This window comes from Heptranchias perlo, chromosome 4 (assembly GCF_035084215.1).
Source record: "Heptranchias perlo isolate sHepPer1 chromosome 4, sHepPer1.hap1, whole genome shotgun sequence".
NCBI lineage: Eukaryota > Metazoa > Chordata > Chondrichthyes > Hexanchiformes > Hexanchidae > Heptranchias > Heptranchias perlo.
Window position 1 is genome coordinate 77620129 of NC_090328.1, and position 22008 is coordinate 77642136.

The following is a 22008-nucleotide window of genomic DNA, read 5'->3' on the forward strand; positions in this document are numbered from 1 at the left end:
GGGGTAGTGGAGGCAGATTCAGTCATGGCTTTCAAAAGGGAATTGGACAAGTACTTGAAGGGAAAAAATTTGCAGGGCTACGGGGAAAGGGTAGGGGCGTGGGACTAGCTGGAATGCTCTTGCAGAGAGCCGGCACGGACTCGATGGGCCGAATGGCCTCCTTCCGTGCTGTAACCCTTCTATGATTCTATGATTCTAAACAATAGAATGAGCTCTATGCCTGTGAATATGCAATGAACTCAAAATGTCAGTGTATGTGTAAGTCACACTTCCCTACTTCACAAAATAGATTACACGTGAAAGTCTAAATATTTATTCAAACTGGAAAAGTTGAAATAACACAATGACAACAACTTGCATCTATATAGCGCCTTTAATGTAATAAAATGTCCCAAGATGTTTCACAGGTGCATTATCAAACAAAATTTGAAACCGAGCCACATAAGGAGATATTAGGACAGGTGATCAAAAGCTTGATCAAAGAGGTAGGTTTTAAGGTCAAACTATGAAACAAACAGTACCCTAAAGAATTTCCCTTGTAAAAAATGCTTGCTTTTTACTGTACTGCAGCCTTACTTATGAGTCCGCACACATCACCTTCACTGTGACTGTTGCATGTGACTGTTCTCTGAATTTCAATTGGCTAAACCTTTCAGAACTGCATTATTTTTGAAAAACAATTTCTTGTAACATAGGCAGAAACTACAGTTATAATATATTGTACTACACAGCATTTCTTTTAAAAATACATCTATTAATAATACAGTGGCCTGTGTGAACTGGACTGAAGGTCAGAAGAATACAACCAGGAATTAAATCTGGGACTTTCTGGTTGGTCTTTCTCAGTTATACGCAACCTTTTCCAACTGAGCCATCAAAGGAGTTGGGCAGAGGACGGGAGGGAGAGAGGGTCATAGGTAATCAATTCAGGCCACTCCTGTGTGCAACCTGGCAGTCAGTTACAGAGTGGTATTGGTGGAGGCTGGGAACAGACTGTCCACTAGAACACTAACTCAAAGAAATATATACATATATAAAAAAATGAAAGCAATTATAATTACATCAACAACCTGTTCTGTTCTAGCTGCATGTCACTGATGAATCTGATTTAATTTCCTATAACAAAGGGAAAGACTTACCATCTTGTAAATACCAAAAATGGTTCCAATAGATACCAAGCAATCAATGTTAGAAGAACCGTCCAATGGATCAAAACAGACTAGATATTTACCCTGGAAAGAAACAATCATAAATTAAATTGGCTGTAATATTTATGCATATATATAATGCTTTTAAAAACCTCTTCAAAATCATTCTCCTCAACCATGCCTTTGCTTCCCCCTCCCCATTCCTCCCCATATTTCCCTTTTCCTTCCTGCTTGGTGTCCATTGCTTTGTTTTCCTAACGTTAAGCACTTTGTGAAGTTTTCCTGTACACAAGGTCCGCTATAGAAAATGCAAATTATTGCTGTATTGTAACTTTCTATGAAGCTTCACACTTTCGGCAGATGAAGCTAATAATCTATTGATGATGATATATTAAATGCTATGGGGAATTTTACCTCTTCTCAGCAATGCCTATGAAAGTACAGAAAATTACAGAAATATGCAGCTATAAGACCATTACCGACAGATGTTTAGTTTGCAATAATGGAAGGAAATTCACTAGACTGTTAATGAACAGTCCCTCCAGAAAACTGTAATCATGACAGAGCTTGGCTCTCCCGAATACATTAGAAATTTTGGATAAATTTCTCTGTTTATGCCGTTAAGAATATATTACTGTAACTACATCTAAAGACCAACAAATACAAACATGTAGAATGTTGGGGACACTGAGGCCAATAACAGACCCCCCTCCCCCCACTGCCCTGCTTGAGATCAGCTAACCAACATAAACCAGGGATCAAATCTGAGGATCATGCCACACTGGACATTGCACATACCCACTGAGCCATTGTGGGCACTCTTCTGTTCAATTTAAATATTTAGTTTAGAATCCATTTTGAAATTTTTTTTTTGTAAATCTCTTTTCTTCACCAAAATGTCCACCTCCAACAGTGCCTCTGCATGTTTACTGTGACTTCAATCCTTTCTTAATTTGTTGTTGGTAGTTACACATCCTGCACAATAAAGGTGCTGCATCCCGGACCTGTATTTTTAAAGAAAATATCTCAAAGATACAGCTATACAGGAGAGAGACCCCAGACTATATGTTTTAATGAAGGATTACACCCAAAATCCTGAGCTGACTTTTCGCTTTACAGATGCTTGTTATGTTTTTCCAGCGCTTCATATTTTTGTCCCTAGACTTTATAGGGTTAATTTTCCACCTTGGCAAGGAGCCTCACTCATTGGCAGTACAGATCCGAAATTCAAACATATTATGCACATGATTTTCAACCATTTAAGTTAATGGTTGTAAAATCGGGCACAGTGTGCTCCCAGAAAGGCTACATGCTCTGATGGGTGAAGCTGCCCGCCAGTACCACAGTCGTAAGATGGTCCTTTATGTTTAGACAAACTATTATAAAGAAATGAAACATTGACAATAAGGCAAATGTTGATTTTTTTTCCCCACCCATTTCACTTCCCTACTAACCCGATTCATGCAAATTTAGTTGCTCTTAAGAGACATGGGGTAGAATTTCTTGAGGCAGTTCTCCCAATCTATTGCCATTGCTTCAGCAGTAACCTCGGAGAAACGGAGGATCTACCAGAAACCACGTTTCCCCAGGGCTCCTGGTAGATCTTCTGCTGAAAGTTAGGCAGGAGATCAGGAGATCCCCGGCAGAAAATCTACCCCATAATTCATGATTTATGTTTATATGGAATCATCATGGACATTGAAAGAACCAGCAAAGGCCTGCAGGTCGTGCAATTACAGCGCCACCCACTGACCACGTTCATTATACACTCACCCTCTTTTCAGGCGACACAATGACAGCGTTTTTATTCTCCTCTGACACTAGTAGGCAAGTACTGTAGGATGATTTTAGCATATTAATGATGAGATCATTAGACAGAATATCCAGTTTCTTGACTTCATCACCAGTCACATTCACAGTCCCTGCAAGTCCACACCTGAATAAAATAATACGTGATGGATATTTAAGCATTTATCAAGCAACATCCACTTAAATATACAGCATAACACTACATGTTAACAATTTAGTTAGAAGCTATTTTGTAGTCTGTCCACACAGCCCTTTTAAATAGTAAAGATTTATGATTCAAAATCTCTTTCTCCAAAATGCTTGTTTACTGAGAGTCCTCCATTCTCTCTCTTTTCCAGAGTTTTGTTTAAGAGTGCAATTGGCAAGAAGTTTGCAAGCTGGGAGTCTTCCACCAGTCTCCACGGTAACTCAATTCATGATTGTCATAATGTGGTGATTTGAATGTTCTGTATAAAGTTAGCCTTCATCATTTAATGAGGATTTGGCTGATTGCTTTCTTTGTTTCTTTGTGAACAGTAACTAAAGGTTTATAATAGAATTTCCACATGAACAGGTTAAATTTGTTGTACTAAAACAATATAGTTTTTGGTCAGGGAGATTTCTTTGGTGGGTGGGAGAGCAGTATGATATCTCTACAGTACTGAGCAAGTGGGAGTTAGTGAACTTGTAGAGTTTTCTATATCTACATTATATTAAAAGTCTTGTACTCATGCACTTTTTGTCAAGTTACATTGCATAAAGCAGCATATCCTCCAAGTCACTGTGAGCAACACCATGGAGGATCTGCTAGTAGCATATTAACTATTTTATTCATTTTTCTTTCTTGCCTTTGTTCTCTTATTTCTTTTATTTATGTTTCCCCGTTTTCATTGTTTTGTTTCTTTTCATTTTTTATTCATCCTGTGTGTGGGTATGTGGAGTTTAAAATACCTAGAGACTTCGCAGATATGAAACTGGCTTAAAAATTAATATTCTGACTCATTCACTTTAAGGCTTATTTCATTAAAGGGGATGTCATTCTGTTGAACTGCCCTAAAATTAATGTTATAGTTGGAATCTGTACACATACTGCCTCTTCTTTGCCCCTCATTACTCAGACCTGCCAAGTGTTATTGCTTAGAGTGAAGCTTGCTCATTTTTGTTTTATAATGTGATCTATTCTAAAGTATCTCATTTTGAAAATGAATATCACTTCATGTATTAAAATTGTTTGCAGCTAGTTTCGTAAATCTTGCTCTTAACGTTTTTCAACGATCAGAGTTTTGTCATTACATTGTTTTATGCTTTAAAACTGTTAGTTAGAAATCACCTAGGAAGAACTCTCATGTGATATTAAGCTGAAAGTAACCTAGTGAATAGGGAGTGCTGCCCAATAAAACTCTTCAACTGAGTCCAGATTCACCTTAGGCCAAGGTCTGGGCCAGAGAAACTTAATTCCTCCAAATTTTATCCCCATCTCTCTTGAAAGTACTGACTAATGCTGGGGAATGGCTCCATGAGCACAAGCAAACATCTGGTTATCTCAGCCAAGTGGTCATTCTTCATATGCGAGTCCTGCACATTGAGTGAGTTTTGGTAAGCTACTTGACAATAGGGACCTTACAGCCAAGCCCAGAGATTAACGGCGATAACAACCAGAGGAGGAAGGCCAGGTGATTTTTCCCCTTCCTAGCCCAGGTTGCTGTGGCCAATTGTAGCTCCCCTACTGCCCTCCCTGACTGAAATCAGCTAGCTCAACACAAACTACGGGTCAAACTTGGGACCTTCCTAGTTCATATGACTTAGCACAGCATTGGGGGCTACATTTACCAGGAGGGAATCTTGAAGTGGAATAAGTAAGAGGGAGGTCTGCAAATTGAGCGCGGTGTATAACAGGCAGCTTATTTGCTACCACCCATTTTAGCCACTGCTAAAAGTGAAAATCTGCTCTCTTGTCTCTCTGTATATGAATGCTGTCATTTTTTTGCAAAGGAATAGAAAAATCTGGACCCAATCCAAATTGGGTATTTGGCAAATTAGATTTAACTGGTTTGGAATTAAGTTGTTTAACTATTACAGTGTTAAAATTAGGCTTTATTCATGAATGACCTCAACGTTGTAAAGAATAAGCTGACAATTTTCTTAGAGCTGTGGAGCTGTAGGCCCTCAGATGCAGTGAGATAGTGAAGATATCCTTTAAGTATCCTCTGATTGACAAATATAGTAGAAAGATGCATTTCTGTCAGCTGAGTCATAGGGATTCAATGGAAGCTTTCTGCCTTGCAGTAATTCACCCAAGTGACCAATCTTCATGTGTGAACGTAGACAGTGGTAGAACGTAGTACATTATAGTCGAGCCTGATTCTATCCTTACTCCACGTCTACAAATGAATGTTTTCTAACAGGGAGTCAGTCGATGGTCATCGTGCTCAGAAACCCTGGCTGATTCCCAGGCCAGGCAATTGAAGCCAATTTTTGCAATCCTTCTATTGAGATCAACTAACTCAGCAGAGGAAAGTGATTGAACCTGGTTTGTATGGCACAATATCACATAGGGCAGTGAATAAAGAAACCTTACTCCGCTTTTCACAGATTAGGTGATTTTTCTCTGTTGTAAAACAAACTGCAAACATCGTGATTTCATTGTGCATCACTGCCATCTGCTGGATGGCAGCAACTTCTCTGCTTCATGAATATATTGTTTTTATTCTTGTTGTCTGTCACTTTTCAGTTAATTTCTGGTATCTATTTTATTTGGGTTTTGTCCTTTTTGTTTATTATTTGTTTCTTAATGTTCTTATTACTACTGCCTGTCTTCTGTGCATGTGCATTAGCATGCACAAGACAGGAAGCTGAATCAGTGAAAATAGAACCAGTTGGGGAACAAGGGTGGGGAAGGAAGGGAGCCTTACTGACAAAGAATGGGAAAAAGAAAGGAAACATCTCAGCAGTTGGATACTTTGATGTGTAAAATAATCTATGATGTGCAGCAAGGAGTAATTAGAGTTGTGTCAGGATGCAGCTTGCTTGGGATAATGGATCCAGTTCTTAAACTGTCGAGAGATATAAAAAAAACAGGATTTTGCAATGCCTGGTGCTTCAGTACCTCCACAAATCACATTTGAGTTCTGTACCATGTTACCACAGACAGCTTGACAACCATTTTGATTGCTTCCATGTCCCAGGATAATTGTATTTGGACAGTTTTGTATTTGTTGCCCAAGAACAGACGGGTTGACAAGGACTAGGGATGAATTAATTAACTTCCACCATGGATTCCAATTCCTGACTTCAACCACCTGGCAAAAATCCCTAGAAGTTTTGACAGAGTAAAAAACTCCCACATACTTGATATCCCTCCAACAAAGTTCAGAGAAGAGGAGTAAATTCAAGATAAGGTCAACACCAAGATTTCAGCTGTGTATTTTTTTTATCATTTCCAAAAACTTAACAACCTTGACTAAACTTGGCAGAATTTTGATAACAATTCAACAACAGTTCTGTAAGACTGAGTACTATATAAGTTATTAATCGTTGTGTAGGCTATATACATTTTACTTTCTGCATTTAACATCTAGCTGATACAAAACTAATTAAAATGACAATCTACACCGTGGGGCCCTTAAAATGGAAAATTCACTCTTGCTTTGTTACACTACAATGGCAACTCACATTAAAACCAAGAATGAATTTGTCTTTTTTCTGCGAGTAGAACCAACTGTGAGATACATCTGCCAGCGTGAAGAATGTTCAGGTGCTTACAACAACAACTTACATTTCTATAGCATTCTCTACAAGGAAAAAATCCCAGAGGGTTTAACAAGAGAAAAGATAAACAATAAGGGAGGATGAGGGAGAAAGGTAGGGCAATTAAAGCCAGAGCTCCCTGGATGACAAAAGAGATAGAGGGTAAGATGAAGAAAAAGAGGTATATGACAGATGTCAGGTTGACAACACAAGTGAGAACCAGGCTGAATATAGAAAGTTCAGAGGGGAAGTGAAAAAGGAAATAAGAGGGGCAAAGAGAGAGAGTATGAGAATAGACTGGTGGCAAAAATAAAAGTGAATCCAAAAGTCTTCTATAGGCATGTAAACAGTAAATGGGTAGTAAGAGGAGGGGTGGGGCCGATCAGGGACCAAAAAGGAGATCTACTCATGGAGGTAGAGGGCATGGCTGAGGTACTAAATGTGTTCTTTGCATCTGTCTTTACCAAGGAAGGAGATGCTGCCATAGTCTCAGTAAAGGAGGATGTAGTTGAGATACTGGATGGGCTAATAATTGATAAAGAGGAGGTACTAGAAAGGCTAGCTGTACTTAAAGTAGATAAGTCAACCGGTCAGGATGGGATGCATCCTAGTTTGCTGAGGGAAGTAAGGGTGGAAATTGCGTCGGTACTGACTATAATCTTCCAAACATCCTTAGATATGAGGGTGGCGCCAGAGGACTGGAGAGTTGCAAATGTTATACCCTTGCACAAAAAAGGGTGTAAGGATAAACCCAGCAACTACAGGCCAGTCAGTTAAAAGTCAGTGGTGGGGAAACATTTAGAAACAATAATCCGGAACAGAATTAGCAGTCACTTGGAAAAGTGTGGATTGATTAGGGAAAGCCAGCCAGCCAGTTTTTTGATGAGGTAACAAAGAGGGTAGATGAGGGCAATGCGATTGATGTGCTGTATATGGACTTTCAAAAGATGTCTGATAAAGTGCCGCCTAATAGGCTTGTCATCAAGATTTAAGCGCATGGAATAAAGGGGGCAGTAGCAGTATGGATACAAAATTAGCCAATTAACAGGAAGCGGAGAGTCATGTTGAATTGTTGTTTTTCAAATTGGAGGGAGGTGTAAAGTGGTGTTCCCCAGGGGTCGATACTAGGACCACTGCTTTTCATGATATATATTAATGACTTGGAATTGGGTGTACAGGGCACAATTTCCAAATTTGCAGATGCCACAAAACTTGGAAGTGTAGTGAACAGTGAGGAGGATAGACAGGCTGGTGGAATGGGCGGACAAGTGGCAGATGAAATTTAACGCGGAAAAATGCGAAGTGATATATTTCGGTAGGAAGAACGAGGAGAGGCAATATAAACTAGAGGGCACAATTATAAAAGGGGTACAGGAACGGAGAAATCTGGGGGTATATGTGCACAAATCGTTGAAGGTGGTAGGGCAGGTTGAGAAAGCGGTTAAAAAAGCATATGGGATCCTGGGCTTTATAAATAGAGGCATAGATTACAAAAGCAAGGAAGCCCTGAGGAACCTTTATAAAACATTGGTTCGACCACAACTGGAGTATTGTGTTCAGTTCTGAGCACCGCACTTTAGGAAAAATGTGAAGGCCTTAGAGAGGGTGCAGAAAAGATTTACTAGAATGATTCCATGGATGAGGAACTTTAGTTACATGGATAGACTGGAGTGGCTGGGGTTGTTCTCCTGGGAACAGAGAAGGTTGAGAGGAGATTTGATAGAGGTATTTAAAATCATGAAGGGTCTAGACAGGATAGATATAGAGAAAGTGTTCTAATTGGTGGAAGGGTCAAGAACCAGGGGGCATAGATTTAAGGTGATTGGCAATAGAATCAAAGGTGACATGAGGAAAAACTTTTTACACAGCGAGTGGTTAGGATCTGGAATGCACTGCCAGAGAGGTTAGTGGAGGCACATTCAATCGTGGCTTTCAAAAGGGAGCTAGATAAGTATTTGAAAGGAAAAAATTTGCAGGGCTATGGGGATACGATGGGGGAGTTGGACTAGCTGGATTGCTCTTGCATAGAGCTGGCATGGACTTGATGGGCCGAATGGCCTCCTTCCCTGCTGTAACCTTTCTATGATTCTATAAGCAGAGAAAAATGAAGAATTTAGGTGAGGAATGGCACAGTCAAACGCAAGGGTTTATAGAAAGTTTATGAAGACAGGGAGGGTTAGAGACAGAGAGAATTTCAGAGGGCAAGGACATAATGACTGAAACAACAGTCACTGATGGTGGAGCAACATGAATGGGGATGCCAGTAATTTGGTCCCAAGTGTGGAAGTATTGCTGGACAGGATCATTCAGAGAGGGTAGAGCAAGGCCATGGATGGATTAGAAATGAGGACAAAGATCTTGATTCAAATCACTAGGGCACATGGAGCCAGTGGAGTTTGGCAAGCAAGGAGGTTAAGGGAATGTGAAACTTTGTACAGGAGAAGACTTAAGTCATGGAGTTCAGAATAAACTGGAATTTGTGAGTGTGGAGGTGAGGGAGAGCACCGGAGAAGTTGGTCCTCGAGATGATGAAAAAGTTGATGAAAGCATAGATTAGGTTTTAGCAACGGTGAGAAAGAGGTAGGGGTGTAGACAGACTTTCATCAGGGCAGTAAAGTGGAAGCCAGATTGGAGGTCTCAGTGGGAAAAGTGGGATGGCAATGAGGCATTCAAAGATTTTAGAGGGTAGATTGGAAACAGGGTGATTGTTAGAGAGAGTGAAGGGGTCAAGAGTAGAACTTATGAGAATTGGGTAATAAAAGAAGTTTTCAAGCGGTAAGGACAGTGCCAAACATAGACACTGGTTGATGATGTTGGGAAGAAGTGAGATGGGTATTCAGGAGCTGGGTTGGGAGGTGGTGGATGAGCAAGTAAACATAGAGACAATGGGCTCGATTTTGGCAACCGCGATCGGGCGCGTTTGTGGCGGGGTTAGGGTTAGGGTTAGGGTTAGGGTTAGGGTCAGCTTCCTGGACCTCTCTGAGCAGCAGTGCACACGGAGGCTCAGATTCACTCGACATGTAGTCGTCGACATCTGCAACATCCTTCATGCCGAGCTGCTCCCGGCTGACCCGAGCACCATCTTCTTACGTGTCGCTGTCAAAGTCACCAATGCCCACAACAACTTCTCCTCCGCATCCTTCCAGGGTGCCACCGGGGACATCGCCGACGTCTCTCAGTCGTTTGCACAAAAGAGCCCTGCAAATACACCTACACCCACTCTGCAGTGACACAATGGGTGGCATCAGTTGTGGGTCTTCATAGTGATCCTCAAGAAAGGGCATTATTGCACAAACCAGACAAGATTCACAAAGATGTGGCAGTAGTGGTGACAATATAATATGTTATTTGAGTTGATCAGAAATTAAATATAGGTAAACACCATGACAAACCCTCAAACTTCCTTGTGCCTCCCCTTCATGCTCACGACACGTTTGCCTTACGCTTCCTACTGCACATATGTGATGCATGCCCTGTGGCTGCAGCACAGGTGTTGGCATGTTGAGTGAGGCTGACTGTGAAAGAGATGCATGAGAGGGTAAGTATAAGATAGAGTCATGAGATTGTATGAGGATTGGGTTAAGTGGTAGTGGCGGGATGAGTACTGGCGAGGTGAGTATGTGCAGGTAAGATGAGGATGATCTTTGAGTGGGTGTGAGGGGTGATGTAATAGAGTAGTGTTGGCAGTGCAGAAGGAGATGTGGGGTGGGGGCAGTGATGTGGCAGATGGAGGGGAGGGGAATTATTAAGTGTACTCACTTCAGCTGACCTACTTAGGTGATTAAAGCACCTCCTGCACTGTATGCAGGTGCGCGATATGTTGGTGGTGCTGGTGACCTCCTCTGCCACCTCGAGCCAGGCCTTCTTGGTGGCAGAGGCAGGCCGCTTCCTCCCGCCCGCCGGGGGGAAGATCTCTGTCCTCCCCCTCCTCCTCACCCCATCCAATGATACCTGGAGTGAGGCATCATTAAACCTGGGAGCAGCCTTCCCCCTGGGCTGCTCCATGCTGTAATTTTTCCTATTTCCTGCAGCATCAGTCAGTGGAGGACTGCCCCTTTAAATAGGGCTCCTCCAGCTGACAGACCTTACTGCACATGCGCAGTCCGCCCGACGCGCATGTGCGTAAGCACCAGCGGGAAACCCAGAAGCACAGGTAAGTGGCTCCAATTAGCCTGCGATTCCATGCGGAGCACCCCGATTTCACCGGGCGCGTTACCCACGCGCCCAGTCAACCCCCCGCTGCAAACCCGCCGCCCTAGTAATATCGAGCCCAATGAGTTTGTTGAGGGCTAGAGGGAGAAGCTGCAGAGCAAAGGTAAAGTTGGGTGTGAGGGGTCAGAAGAGGCAGATTTAGCAGTAAATTCTTTTTTCCTGCTTATTGTTTATCTTTTTCTTGATAAGCCCTGTGGAATATTTTCCTTGTAAAGAATGCTATAGAAGTGTAAATTGGTTCTACTTGCAGAAAAAAGACAAATTCATCCTTGGTTTTAATGTGAGTTGCCATTGTAGTGTGACCTAGCAAGAGTGAATTTTCCATTTTAAGGGCCCCCTTCGGTGTAGTTTGTCAATTTTGGACAGGAGCTCCATACATTTATTATCTAAGGCAAGGATGGAAGGCATGTGGGAGAGCAGTCAGGGGAGAAAGTTTTTGATGGTGAAAAAGTTAGCATGCAGATACAGCAAGCAATTAGGAAGGCAAATGGCACGTTGGCCTTTATTGCAAAGGGGTTGGAGTACAAGAGTAAGGAAGTCTTACCACAATTGTACAGGGCTTTGGTGAGACCTCAGCTAGTGTTCTGAGTACAGTTTTGGTCTCCTTATCTAAGAAAGGATATACTTGCCTTAGAGGCAGTGCAACAAAGGTTCACTAGATTGATTCCTGGGATGAGAGGTTTGTCCTGTGAGGAGAGGTTGTGTAGAATGGGCCTATGCTTTCTGGAGTTTAGAAGAATGAGAGGTGATCTCATTGAAACATATAAGATTCTAGGAGGGTTTGTCAAGGTAGATGCTGAGAGGATGTTTCCCCTGGCTGGAGAGTCTAGAACTAGGAGGCATAGTCTCAGGATAAGGGGTCAGCCATTTAAGATTGAGATGAGGAAGAATTTTTTCACTCAGAGGGTTGTGAATCTTTGGAATTCTCTACCCCAGAGGGCTGTGGATGCTCAGGCGTTGAGTATATTCAAGGCTGAGATAGATAGATTTTTGGACTCTAGGGGAATCAAGGGATATGGGATTGGGCAGGAAAGAGGAGGTGAGGTCATGATATTATTGAATGGTGGAGCAGGCTCGAGGGTCTGTATGGCCTACTGCTGCTCCTATTCTTATTTTCTTGTCACATTTGTACAGCATATATGCAGCCAATAACACAATGTGATAATTGTTTGTAATCACATAAACATATAGTACAGAATTTAGTCCACATAAATGAGATAATAACACAACCAGGGCTACTTTTAATTAATAACTTTTGTTCAGAAATATTGGGATCAACCAAATGTCCCTCTAACACACCCTCAAACCACCTACTTGATAAAATGAAACAAAGAGTACTGCTAATATGACCTAAAGAATATTAGAAACTGGCTCTGGTTTGCTATTACAATTCCGAAGGTTTAAATATATAGGACATTTATAAACATCCTGTCAAAGTTTCAATGATAAGAACTTTGTATATCATTTCTAATTGCAAACTCCTTAACAACCTAAAACTACACAATCTTTCCAGCCTTCAGGTTTACAGTTAATCCGTGTCTGAACCAAAGACTAAAGTTGCTGATGTGGCTCACTGTTACTTTGTAGTGTTGAGAAACAATTAGAAGACAAATATTATGGTTCATTGTGCTGCACATTTAGATGTCGCAATATCAAGACAATTGACCTCGGGAAGGGAGATGGAAAATCAGCCAAGGTTTCTACTCCTGATCTTCTGTGTTAAGCTCCTGTTGAATGCAGCAGGGTGGGTAGGACTGTATATATGTAGGATAAATCCAATCCGGCCAATTACCACCCCATCAGTCTACTCCCAATCATCAGCAAAGTGATGGAAGGTGTCATCGACAGTGCTATCAAGCGGCATTTACTCACCAATAACCTGCTCACCGATGTTCAGTTTGGGTTCCGCCAGGACCACTCGGCTCCAGACCTCATTACAGCCTTGGTCCAAACATGGACAGAAGAGCCGAATTCCAGAGGTGAGGTGAGAGTGACTGCCCTTGACATCAAGGCAGCATTTGACCGAGTGTGGCACCAAGGAGCCCTAGTAAAATTGAAGTCAATGGGAATCAAGGGGAAAACTCTCCAGTGGCTGGAGTCATACCTAGCACAAAGGAAGATGGTAGTGGTTGTTGGAGGCCAATCATTTCAGCTCCAGGACATTGCTGCAGGAGTTCCTCAGGGCAGTGTCCTAGGCCCAACCATCTTCAGCTGCTTCATCAATGACCTACCCTCCATCATAAGGTCAGAAATGGGGATGTTCGCTGATGATTGCATAGTGTTGAGTTCCATTTGCAACACCTCAGAAAATGAAGCAGTCCATCCCGCATGCAGCAAGACCTGGACAACATCCAGACTTGGGCTGATAAGTGGCAAGTAATATTCGCGCCAGACAAGTGCCAGGCAATGACCATCTCCAACAAGAGAGAATCCAACCACCTCCCCTTGACATTCAACGGCATTACCATCGCCGAATCCCCCACCATCAACATCCTGGGGGTCACCATTGACCAGAAACTTAACCGGACCAGCCACATAAATACTGCAGTTGTAAGAGCAGGTCAGAGGCTGGGTATTCTGTGGCGAGTGACTCACCTCCTGACTCCCCAAAGCCTTTCTACCATCTACAAGGCACAAGTCAGGAGTGTGATGGAATACTCTCCACTTGCCTGGATGACTGCAGCTACAACAACATTCTTGAAGCTCAACCCCATCCAGGACAAAGCAGCCCGCTTGATTGGCAACCCATCCACTATCCTAAACATTCAATCCCTTCACCACCAGCGCACCGTGGTTGCAGTGTGTTCTGTCTCCAGGATGTACTGCTGCAACTCGCCAAGGCTTCTCGACAGCACCTCCCAAACCCGCGACCTCTACCACCTAGAAGGACAAGGGCAGCAGGCACATGGGAACAACATCATCTGCACGTTCCCCTCCAAGTCACACACCATCCTGACTTGGAAATATATCGCCGTTCCTTCAATGTCACTGGCTCAAAATCCTGGAACTCCCTACCTAACAGCACTGTGGGAGAACCTTCACCATACGGACTGCAGCGCTTCAAGAAGGCGGCTCACCACCACCTTCTCGAGGACAATTGGGAATGGGCAATAAATGCTGGCCTTGCCAGCGACGCCCACATCCCATGAACGAATAAAAAAAAATCCAATAAGACCACAAGTAAAGTTTCTATTTTATACAGAGGACTACAGATTTCAGTTAAAACATACACATTATCCATTAATAATTTATAGTCAAGGTGTTTATTTGAAAAAGAACTTCAAATAGACTATTTTGTGATGAATAATAGAGAAAATGTTAGAAAGCCTGTTAAAATAATCCTTTTCTACTTGTTAAGCAAAATCCACTATCTAATCTTGCATAAAACAAATTGCATGCAATGTTGTAGTACACTGTATTAGCACTAGCTAACCAAAGGCCATGGACTCACAGATGGGCAAGGCCTGCTTTTCTCACAGCACAGGAGATGGCCTTGATTGCAGTTAGGAGAGAATTCAAGAGCTGAGTGAACTCCCCCGTCCCTTTTGCTTTCCTTCCCTGTTCCATAACAAATCGGGTCATTGTTTGGACATCAGTATCGAAAGGCGACTGGTCTGACATTGTGGCTGAATTCCTTTCTCTTTCACGGTAGCAGAGTTAGTGAAGTTACAAGTGGATGTAGCCCGACCAGACTGGCTATTTAAAGTGCAGGTTGGTGAGCCAAATAAATGGAACAGCTGCATGGACTATGTGACTAAGAAGATTGAAGTCTATGAAAGGTCAGAGTATGCGTATTATTTAAGCTGACATTACTCCCACAACATCCCCAATGACTGTTGAAAGAGTAAAGTTCTAGACTTTTTGTCAAATTTGACTTTGATTCAGGATCTTTCATTTAAATCCATTAGCCACTGCCCAGTAAGCAGGATTTAAGCATGCAAGCTGTACGTAACTCACATACTTGTATTTCATCATAGCACAGAAGGGTTAATGTGAGCCTGGCTATGGTTTAGTACTTGTATGACATCAGATACTTTGAGCTTAAAAACTAAAAGTTTCAATAGATATAATTGTTCCAAAGGTGGGACCATTAACAGACTACAAAATGTAATAATATTATGCTGTTTTGAAAGGTCATGGGTGCAGTAGAAAACTGTAGCATATAAAACGGATCCGCCCTGACTGAAAATGCCAGAGTTCTTCAGTGACAGACTGGCAAACTTTTGACTGTAATTAAATCTGGGGATAGCATTTAGGTGAGTGATATGCACCAAGTGCAAAGGAAACATGACCAGGAGCAAGTAAGTGATAAGCAATCTCATGTTGTGAAAGTAAAAACCCGAAATGATTTGATGTTACATTTCCATTTCTAATACAGCAGTAGAGAACATTTTCCCAATGTCACTTAAGCATGGCCCTTCATTTAGAATCATAGAAAGGTTACAGCAAGGAAGGAGGCCAAGTCTGCACTGGCTCTATACAAGAGCAATCCAGCTAGTCCCACTCCCCCGCCCTATCCCTGTAGCCCTGCAAATTTTTTCCTTTCAAGTACTTTTGCAGTTCCCTTTTGAAGGCCATGATTGAATCTGCCTCCACCACCCCCTCGGGCAGTGCAAAAAAGTTTTTCCTCATGTTACCTTTGGTTCTTTTGCCAATCACCTTAAATTTCTGTCCTCTGGTCCTTGACCCTTCCGCCAATGGGAACAGTTTCTCTCTATCTACTCTGTCTCGACCCTTCATGATTTTGAATACCTCTATCAAATCTCCTCGAACCTTCTCTGTTCCAAGGAGAACAACCCCAGCTTCTCCAGTCTATCCACATAACTAAAGTCCCTCATCCCTGGGATCATTCTAATAAATCTCTTCAGCACCCTCTCAAATGCCTTCACATCTTTCCTAAAGTGCGGTGCCCAGAACTGGACACAATACTCCAGTTGTGGTCGAACCAGTGTTTTATAAAGGTTCATCATGACTTCCATACTTTTATACTCTATGCCTCTATAAAGCCCAGGATCCCGTATGCTTTTTTAACCGCTTTTTCAACTTGCCCTGCCACCTTCAATGATTTGTGCACATATACCCCCAGATCTCTGTGTTCCTGTACCCCTTTTAGAATTGCGCCCTCTAGTTTATATTGCTTCTCCTCACTCTTCCTACCGAAATGTATCACTTCGCATTTTTCTGCATTAAATTTCATCTGCCACGTGTCCGCCCATGCCACCAGCCTGTCTATATCCCCTTGAAGTCTATCACTATCCTTCTCACTTTTTACTACACTTCCAAGTTTTGTGTCATCTGCAAATTTTGAAATTGTGCCCTGTACACCCAAGTCCAAGTCATTAATATATATCAAGAAAAGCAGTGGTCCCAGCAACGACCCCTGGGGAACACCACTATACACCTCCCTCCAGTCCAAAAAACAACCGTTCACCACTAATCTCTGTTTCCTGTCCCTTAGCCAATTCTGTATCCATGTTGCTACTGTCCCCTTTATTCCATGGGCCGCAATCTTGATGATAAGCCTGCAATGCGGCACTTTATCAAACGCCTTTTGAAAGTCCATATACACCGCATCATCTGCATTGCCCTCATCTACCCTCTCTGTTACCTCATCAAAAAATTCTATCAGGTTAGTTAAACACAATTTGCCTTTAACAAATCTGTGCTGGCTTTCACTAATCAATCCACACTCGTCCAAGTGACTGTTAATTCTGGGTTTAAATTTCTTTCCCTACCCAGAGGGTAAAAAAATTACACAATCATCAGAGCTGTCAACTTTGGAGAAATCCTAGGTGCAGATTTTCAGGCAATAGACCTGAGCTGCCACTTTTGTGGTTCAAAAGCAGCTGCTGCATCTAACACACAAATGGACTGCAAGGGATGTCCAACTGACATTAATGTAGTAATTTCTCTCCTGTAATTTTTTTTATCCTTTCCTCTTTTATCCTTTTCTTTTTCTTGCTCTGTTTCTCTCTCTGTTCACAGCCTGCCTGGCAGCAGGATTTATCAATATTTGCTCTTGTATTCTGGATGTATAGCTATCCCAGCATCCATAGCTTAGTGAAAGCCCTCTATTAAAACAAGAAGTCCACATAGTTTTATTAGGGAACTTCTATTACTACTACTATAGAACTAGTGATAGACCGCTGCTGAAGGGTTTTCTTGCTCTCTATGCTCCCAGTAAGAGAAGTGCCAAGAAATATTGGCACAGTTTATACATAGATTGTGATCCTGAAGCAATAAAGCACTGGAGAAGGTGCAAAAAAGATTTACAAGGATGATACCAGAACTGAGAGGTTATAGGAACATAGGGACAGAAGTGGGCCGTTGAGCACCTCATGCATGTTCAGTTACTCAATGAGAACATGGCTGATCGATTTCCTAACTCCATGCACCTGCCTTGGCTCAATATCCCTTAATACCCTTGGCTAGCAAAAATCTAGTGATCTGAGATTTGGAATTATTAATTGAACAAGCATCTACTGCTTTTTGTGGGAGAGAGTTCCATACTTCTATCGCCCTTTGCATGAAGAAGTGTTTCCTAACTTCTCTCCTGAATGGTCTAGCTCTGATTTTAAGGTTATCTCCCCTTGTCCTAGAATCCCCCACCAGCAGAAAATGTTTCTCTCTATCTACCCTGTGTTAGATTGTAAAAAGTTCTACAAGTATATAAAAAGGAAGAGATTAGCAAAAGTAAATGTGGGTCCCTTAGAGGCAGAGACAGGAGAAATTATAATGGGGAATAAGGAAATGGCAGAGACATTAAACAAATACTTTATATCTGTCTTCACAGTAGAAGACACAAAAAACATACCAGAAATAGTGGGGAACCAGGGGGCTAATGCGAGGAAATAATTTAAAGTAATTAAGATTAGTGAAGAAAAAGTTTTAGAAAAATTAATGGGATTAAAAGCCAACAAATCCCTTGGACCTGATGGCCAACATCCTGGAATTTTAAAAGAGGTGGCTGCGGAGATAGTGGATGTATTGGTTTTGATCTTCCAGAATTCCCTAGATTCTATAACGGTCCTTGCGGATTGGAAGGTAGCAAATGTAACCCCGCTATTCAAGAAAGGAGGGAAGAGAAAAAACAGGGAAGTATAGGCCAGTTAGCCTGACATCAGTTGTCAGGAAAATGGTAGAATCTATTATTAAGGACGTAGTAACAGGGCACTTAGAAAATCATAATATGATTAGGCAGAGTCAACACAGTTTTATGAAAGGGAAATTGTGTTTGACAAATCTATAAGAGTTTTTTAAGGGTGTAACTAGCAGGGTAGATAAGAGGGAACCAATGGATGTGGTATTTTTGGATTTGCAAAAGGCATTTGATAAGAGGTTGTTATACAAGATTAGGGCTCATGGAATTGGGGTAATATATTAGCATGGATTGAGGATTGGTTAACGGACAGAAAACAGACAGTAGGAATAAAGGGGTCATTTTCAGGTTGGCAGGTTGTAATTAGTGGGGTGCGGCAGGGATCAATGCTTGGGCCTCAGCTATTTACAATCTATATTAATGACACAGATGAAGGGACCGAGCGTAATGTATCCAAATTTGCTGACAATACCAAGCTAGGTGAGAACATGAGCTGTGAGGAGGACACAAACAGTCTGCAAAGGGATATAGACAGATTAAGTGAGTGGGCAAGAATGTGGTAGATGGAATATAATGTGGGGAAATGTGAGGTTATTCACTTTGTTAAGAAAAATAGAAAAACGGAATATCTTTTAAATGGTGAGAAACTATTAAATGTTGGTGTTCAGAGGGATTTGGGTATCCTTGTACACAAAACACAGAAAGTTAACAGCAAGCAATTAGGAAGGCAAATGGTCTGGTGGCCTTTATTGCAAGGGGGTTGGAGTACAAGTGTAAGGAAGTCTTGCTGCAATTGTACAGGGCTTTGGTGAGACCACACCTGGAGTACTGTGTGCAGTTCTGGTCTCCTTACCTAAGGAAGGATATACTTGCCTTAGAGGTGGTGCAATGAAGGTTCACTAGATTGATTCCTGGGATGAGAGGGTTGTCCTATGAGGAAAGATTGAGTAGAATGGGCCTATACTCTCTGGAGTTTTGAAGAATGAGAGGTGATCTCATTGAAACATATAAGATTCTAAGAGGGCTTGATGAGGTAGATGTTGAGAGGATGTTTCCCCTGGCTGGAGAGTCTAGAACTAGGGGACATAGTCTCAGGATAAGGGGTCGGTCATTTAGGACTAAGATGAGGAGGAATTTCTTCACTCAGAGGGTTGTGAATCTTTGGAATTCTCTGCCACAGCGGGCTGTGGATTCTCAGTCATTGAGTATATTCAAGACTGAGATCGATAGATTTTTGGACTCTAAGGGAATCAAGGGATACGAGGATAGTACAGGAAAATGGAGTTGAGATAGAAGATCAGCCACAATCTTAATGAAAGATGGAGTAGGCTCGAGGGGCTGTATGGCCTACTCCTGCTCCTATTTATGTTTCTTACCTTATTAATTCCTTTCAAAATCCTAAAAACCTCAATCAAATTACCACTTAACCTCTACATTCCAAGGAATAGAAGCTTAGTTTATGTAATCTCTCCTCATAATCTAACCCTTGGAGCCCTGGTAACATTCTGGTGATTCTGCGCTGCACTCCTTCCATGGCCAATATATCCTTTCTAAGGTGTGGTGCCCAGAACTATACACAGTACTCCAGATATGGTCTAACCAGGGCTTTGTATAGCTGTAGCAAAACTTCCTCCCCTTTATATTCTAGCCCTCTAGTTATAAAGGCTAACGTTCCATTAGCCTTTATGATTATTTTTTGTACCTGACCACAATATTTTAGTGATCTGTGTACATGGACCCCAAAATCTCTTTGGACCTCCACTGTTCCTTAGCTTTTCACCATTTAAAAAATACTCAGATCTATCTTTTTTGGTCCAAAATGGATGACCTCACTTACCTGCGTTGAAATCCATCTGCCACCAGTTTTGCCCACTTACTTAATTTATCAAAGTCTCTTTGTAATTTTATGTTCACTTTCGTGATGCCTGAGGACTTACCTTCAAGCAGCGTTCTGAATCAGCGTTGACACGATGATTCCATGCAATTTGCACTTTCCACCAGCAAAGGAAGCCCCAATCTTTTAAAGGCAGGCTGTCTCTTAAAAATCTTTTAAAGGCAGCTGGTACCTGTTATTTGCTGAAAATATCAGCCTGCTGTCTGCACGGAGATCAGACATTGCATTTGCAAAACACAGATGCAGCTCCCGTCTCTATGTTTACAAACTGATGAGTTATGTAAAAACATTATATAAATGTTGCACACTACTAAATCCCACATCCTCCAATCTGCATGCCAGACCTCACCAATCTGCCGATTTGAGTTTGTACCAGGCCTGCGAGAGTGTGTGCACCAAGGTTCTCTGCTAATGCACTAGAGGCATTGGTGCAAAAGGTGGACAGAAGGAGGAACATCCTATATATGCAGTGGAGGGGTAAGAGGCCCTCCAGACATGTACCTAAAAGGCAGCGGGGGATGAAGTCAATGCCAGGCGCACAGCATCATGCGCATGGATGCAGTGCAGGAAGAAGTTCAATGCTTTGACACGAGTGGTCAAGGTGAGTGAGGTCAACTGTCTAAAGTGGTGTCTCCTACCAACTGCATCACTAGCTGCATCTATTGCTCCACACTCTACACCCTCATCACCCACATACCAACAAACTCTTTCCATCAGTACTCAACTCTTCCAATCAGATGCTTCCTCTCACCCTTACACATTACCACTGTTGCAAGCCGCCCACCCACAACTCACAGGCCACAAACACTGGCAGCTATTCAACCATGACGGGCACATCACCCAGATACACGTCCCGTTTTCTTGCAGGAGAAGGTGGCGCATATCAGGAGGCAGCAAGTGGTAGTGGCATGTAGCCCCTTGAGCCTGTTCCACCATTCAATGAGATCATGGTGGACCTGTGACCTAACTCCATATACCCGCCTTTGCCCCATATCCCTTAATACCCTTGGTTCACAGAAATTTATCAATCTCAGATTTAGAATTCACAATTGAGCTAGCATCAACTGCCGTTTGCAGAAGAGCTTTCCAAACTTCTCCCACCCTTTGAGTGTAGAAGCATTTCCTAACTTCACTCCTGCATGTCCTGGTTCTAAATGGTAGACTATGTCCCCTAGTCCTAGTATTCAAGAATAGGAGACCTCCAAAAACAGTTACAAATGCCGCGACGGCCAGAAGCAATAATCCAGCCCCTAACCTGTAAATCCTGCATGGTCCCTTTAATTAGCACTGGTGGGGGTCCTCCAGGCACTCTAAGACACGTTCAGATGGTCGGGATTAAGATTGTGCATTGAGTTGAGTGTTAAGTCCCAAAATGGTGTCTATCACTTTAAATCAGTGTTGCACACTGATTGTATCTATTTTCTCCTTACTTTACATGTTTCTGGTGTTCGGTATTTGCACATGCACTAACTCCTATACCAAGATGGCGTCCGTTACACGTCACGCTAGAAACATACACGTGTACCCAAGTCACCATCTTGGATGTTGGAGAGGCCATGTAGCGCTGAAACAACCGACACTACACGGCCCAATTTAGCGCCCAATGTTTCCACTTGTGGGGGAGACCAAAACTAGGAGTCATAAATATAAGATAGTCACCAACAAATCCAATAGAGAATTCAGGAGAAACTTCTTTTCCCAGTGAGAGTGGTTAGAATATAGAACTAACTACCACAAGGAGTAGTTGAGGCAAATAGAATAGGTGCATTTCAGGGGAAAGGAATAGGTGGTTATGCTGATACGGTTAGATGAAGTAGGGTAGGAGGAGGCTCGTGTGGAGCATAAACACCGGCATAGACCAGTTGAGCCTAATGGCCTGTTTCTCTGCTGTAAATTCTATGTAATCATCATCTTGTGTGCAAGTCCCCACCAAGTACTTGCATTGGTAGACTTACTACATGTGTCACTATATGGAATGCAACAAAACATTCCTAACCTAAATATTTCTTCTTTTGTTGTACAAATCAAGGAATATGGGGATAGGGCAGGAAAGTGGACTTGAGGTAGAAGATCAGCCATGATCTTATTGAATGGTGGAGCAGGCTCAAGGGGCTGTATGG

At 42.2% G+C, this 22008-nt stretch overlaps 1 protein-coding gene across 1 annotated transcript in view; it reads right to left on the minus strand.

The window, feature by feature from the left end:
* LOC137321042 (fructose-1,6-bisphosphatase isozyme 2-like) overlaps nucleotides 1–14604 on the minus strand; it is a 46737-nt gene extending 32133 nt beyond the window's left edge. The window contains exons 1-3 of the mRNA XM_067983183.1: nucleotides 14347–14604; nucleotides 2922–3084; nucleotides 1140–1232 (exon numbers count right to left, since the gene is read on the minus strand). Of these exons, the coding sequence (XP_067839284.1) occupies nucleotides 1140–1232; nucleotides 2922–3084; nucleotides 14347–14516 (426 nt within the window). The 5' untranslated portion in view covers nucleotides 14517–14604. The remainder of the gene's footprint in view (nucleotides 1–1139; nucleotides 1233–2921; nucleotides 3085–14346) is intronic.
* Nucleotides 14605–22008: the final 7404 nt, after the last annotated feature.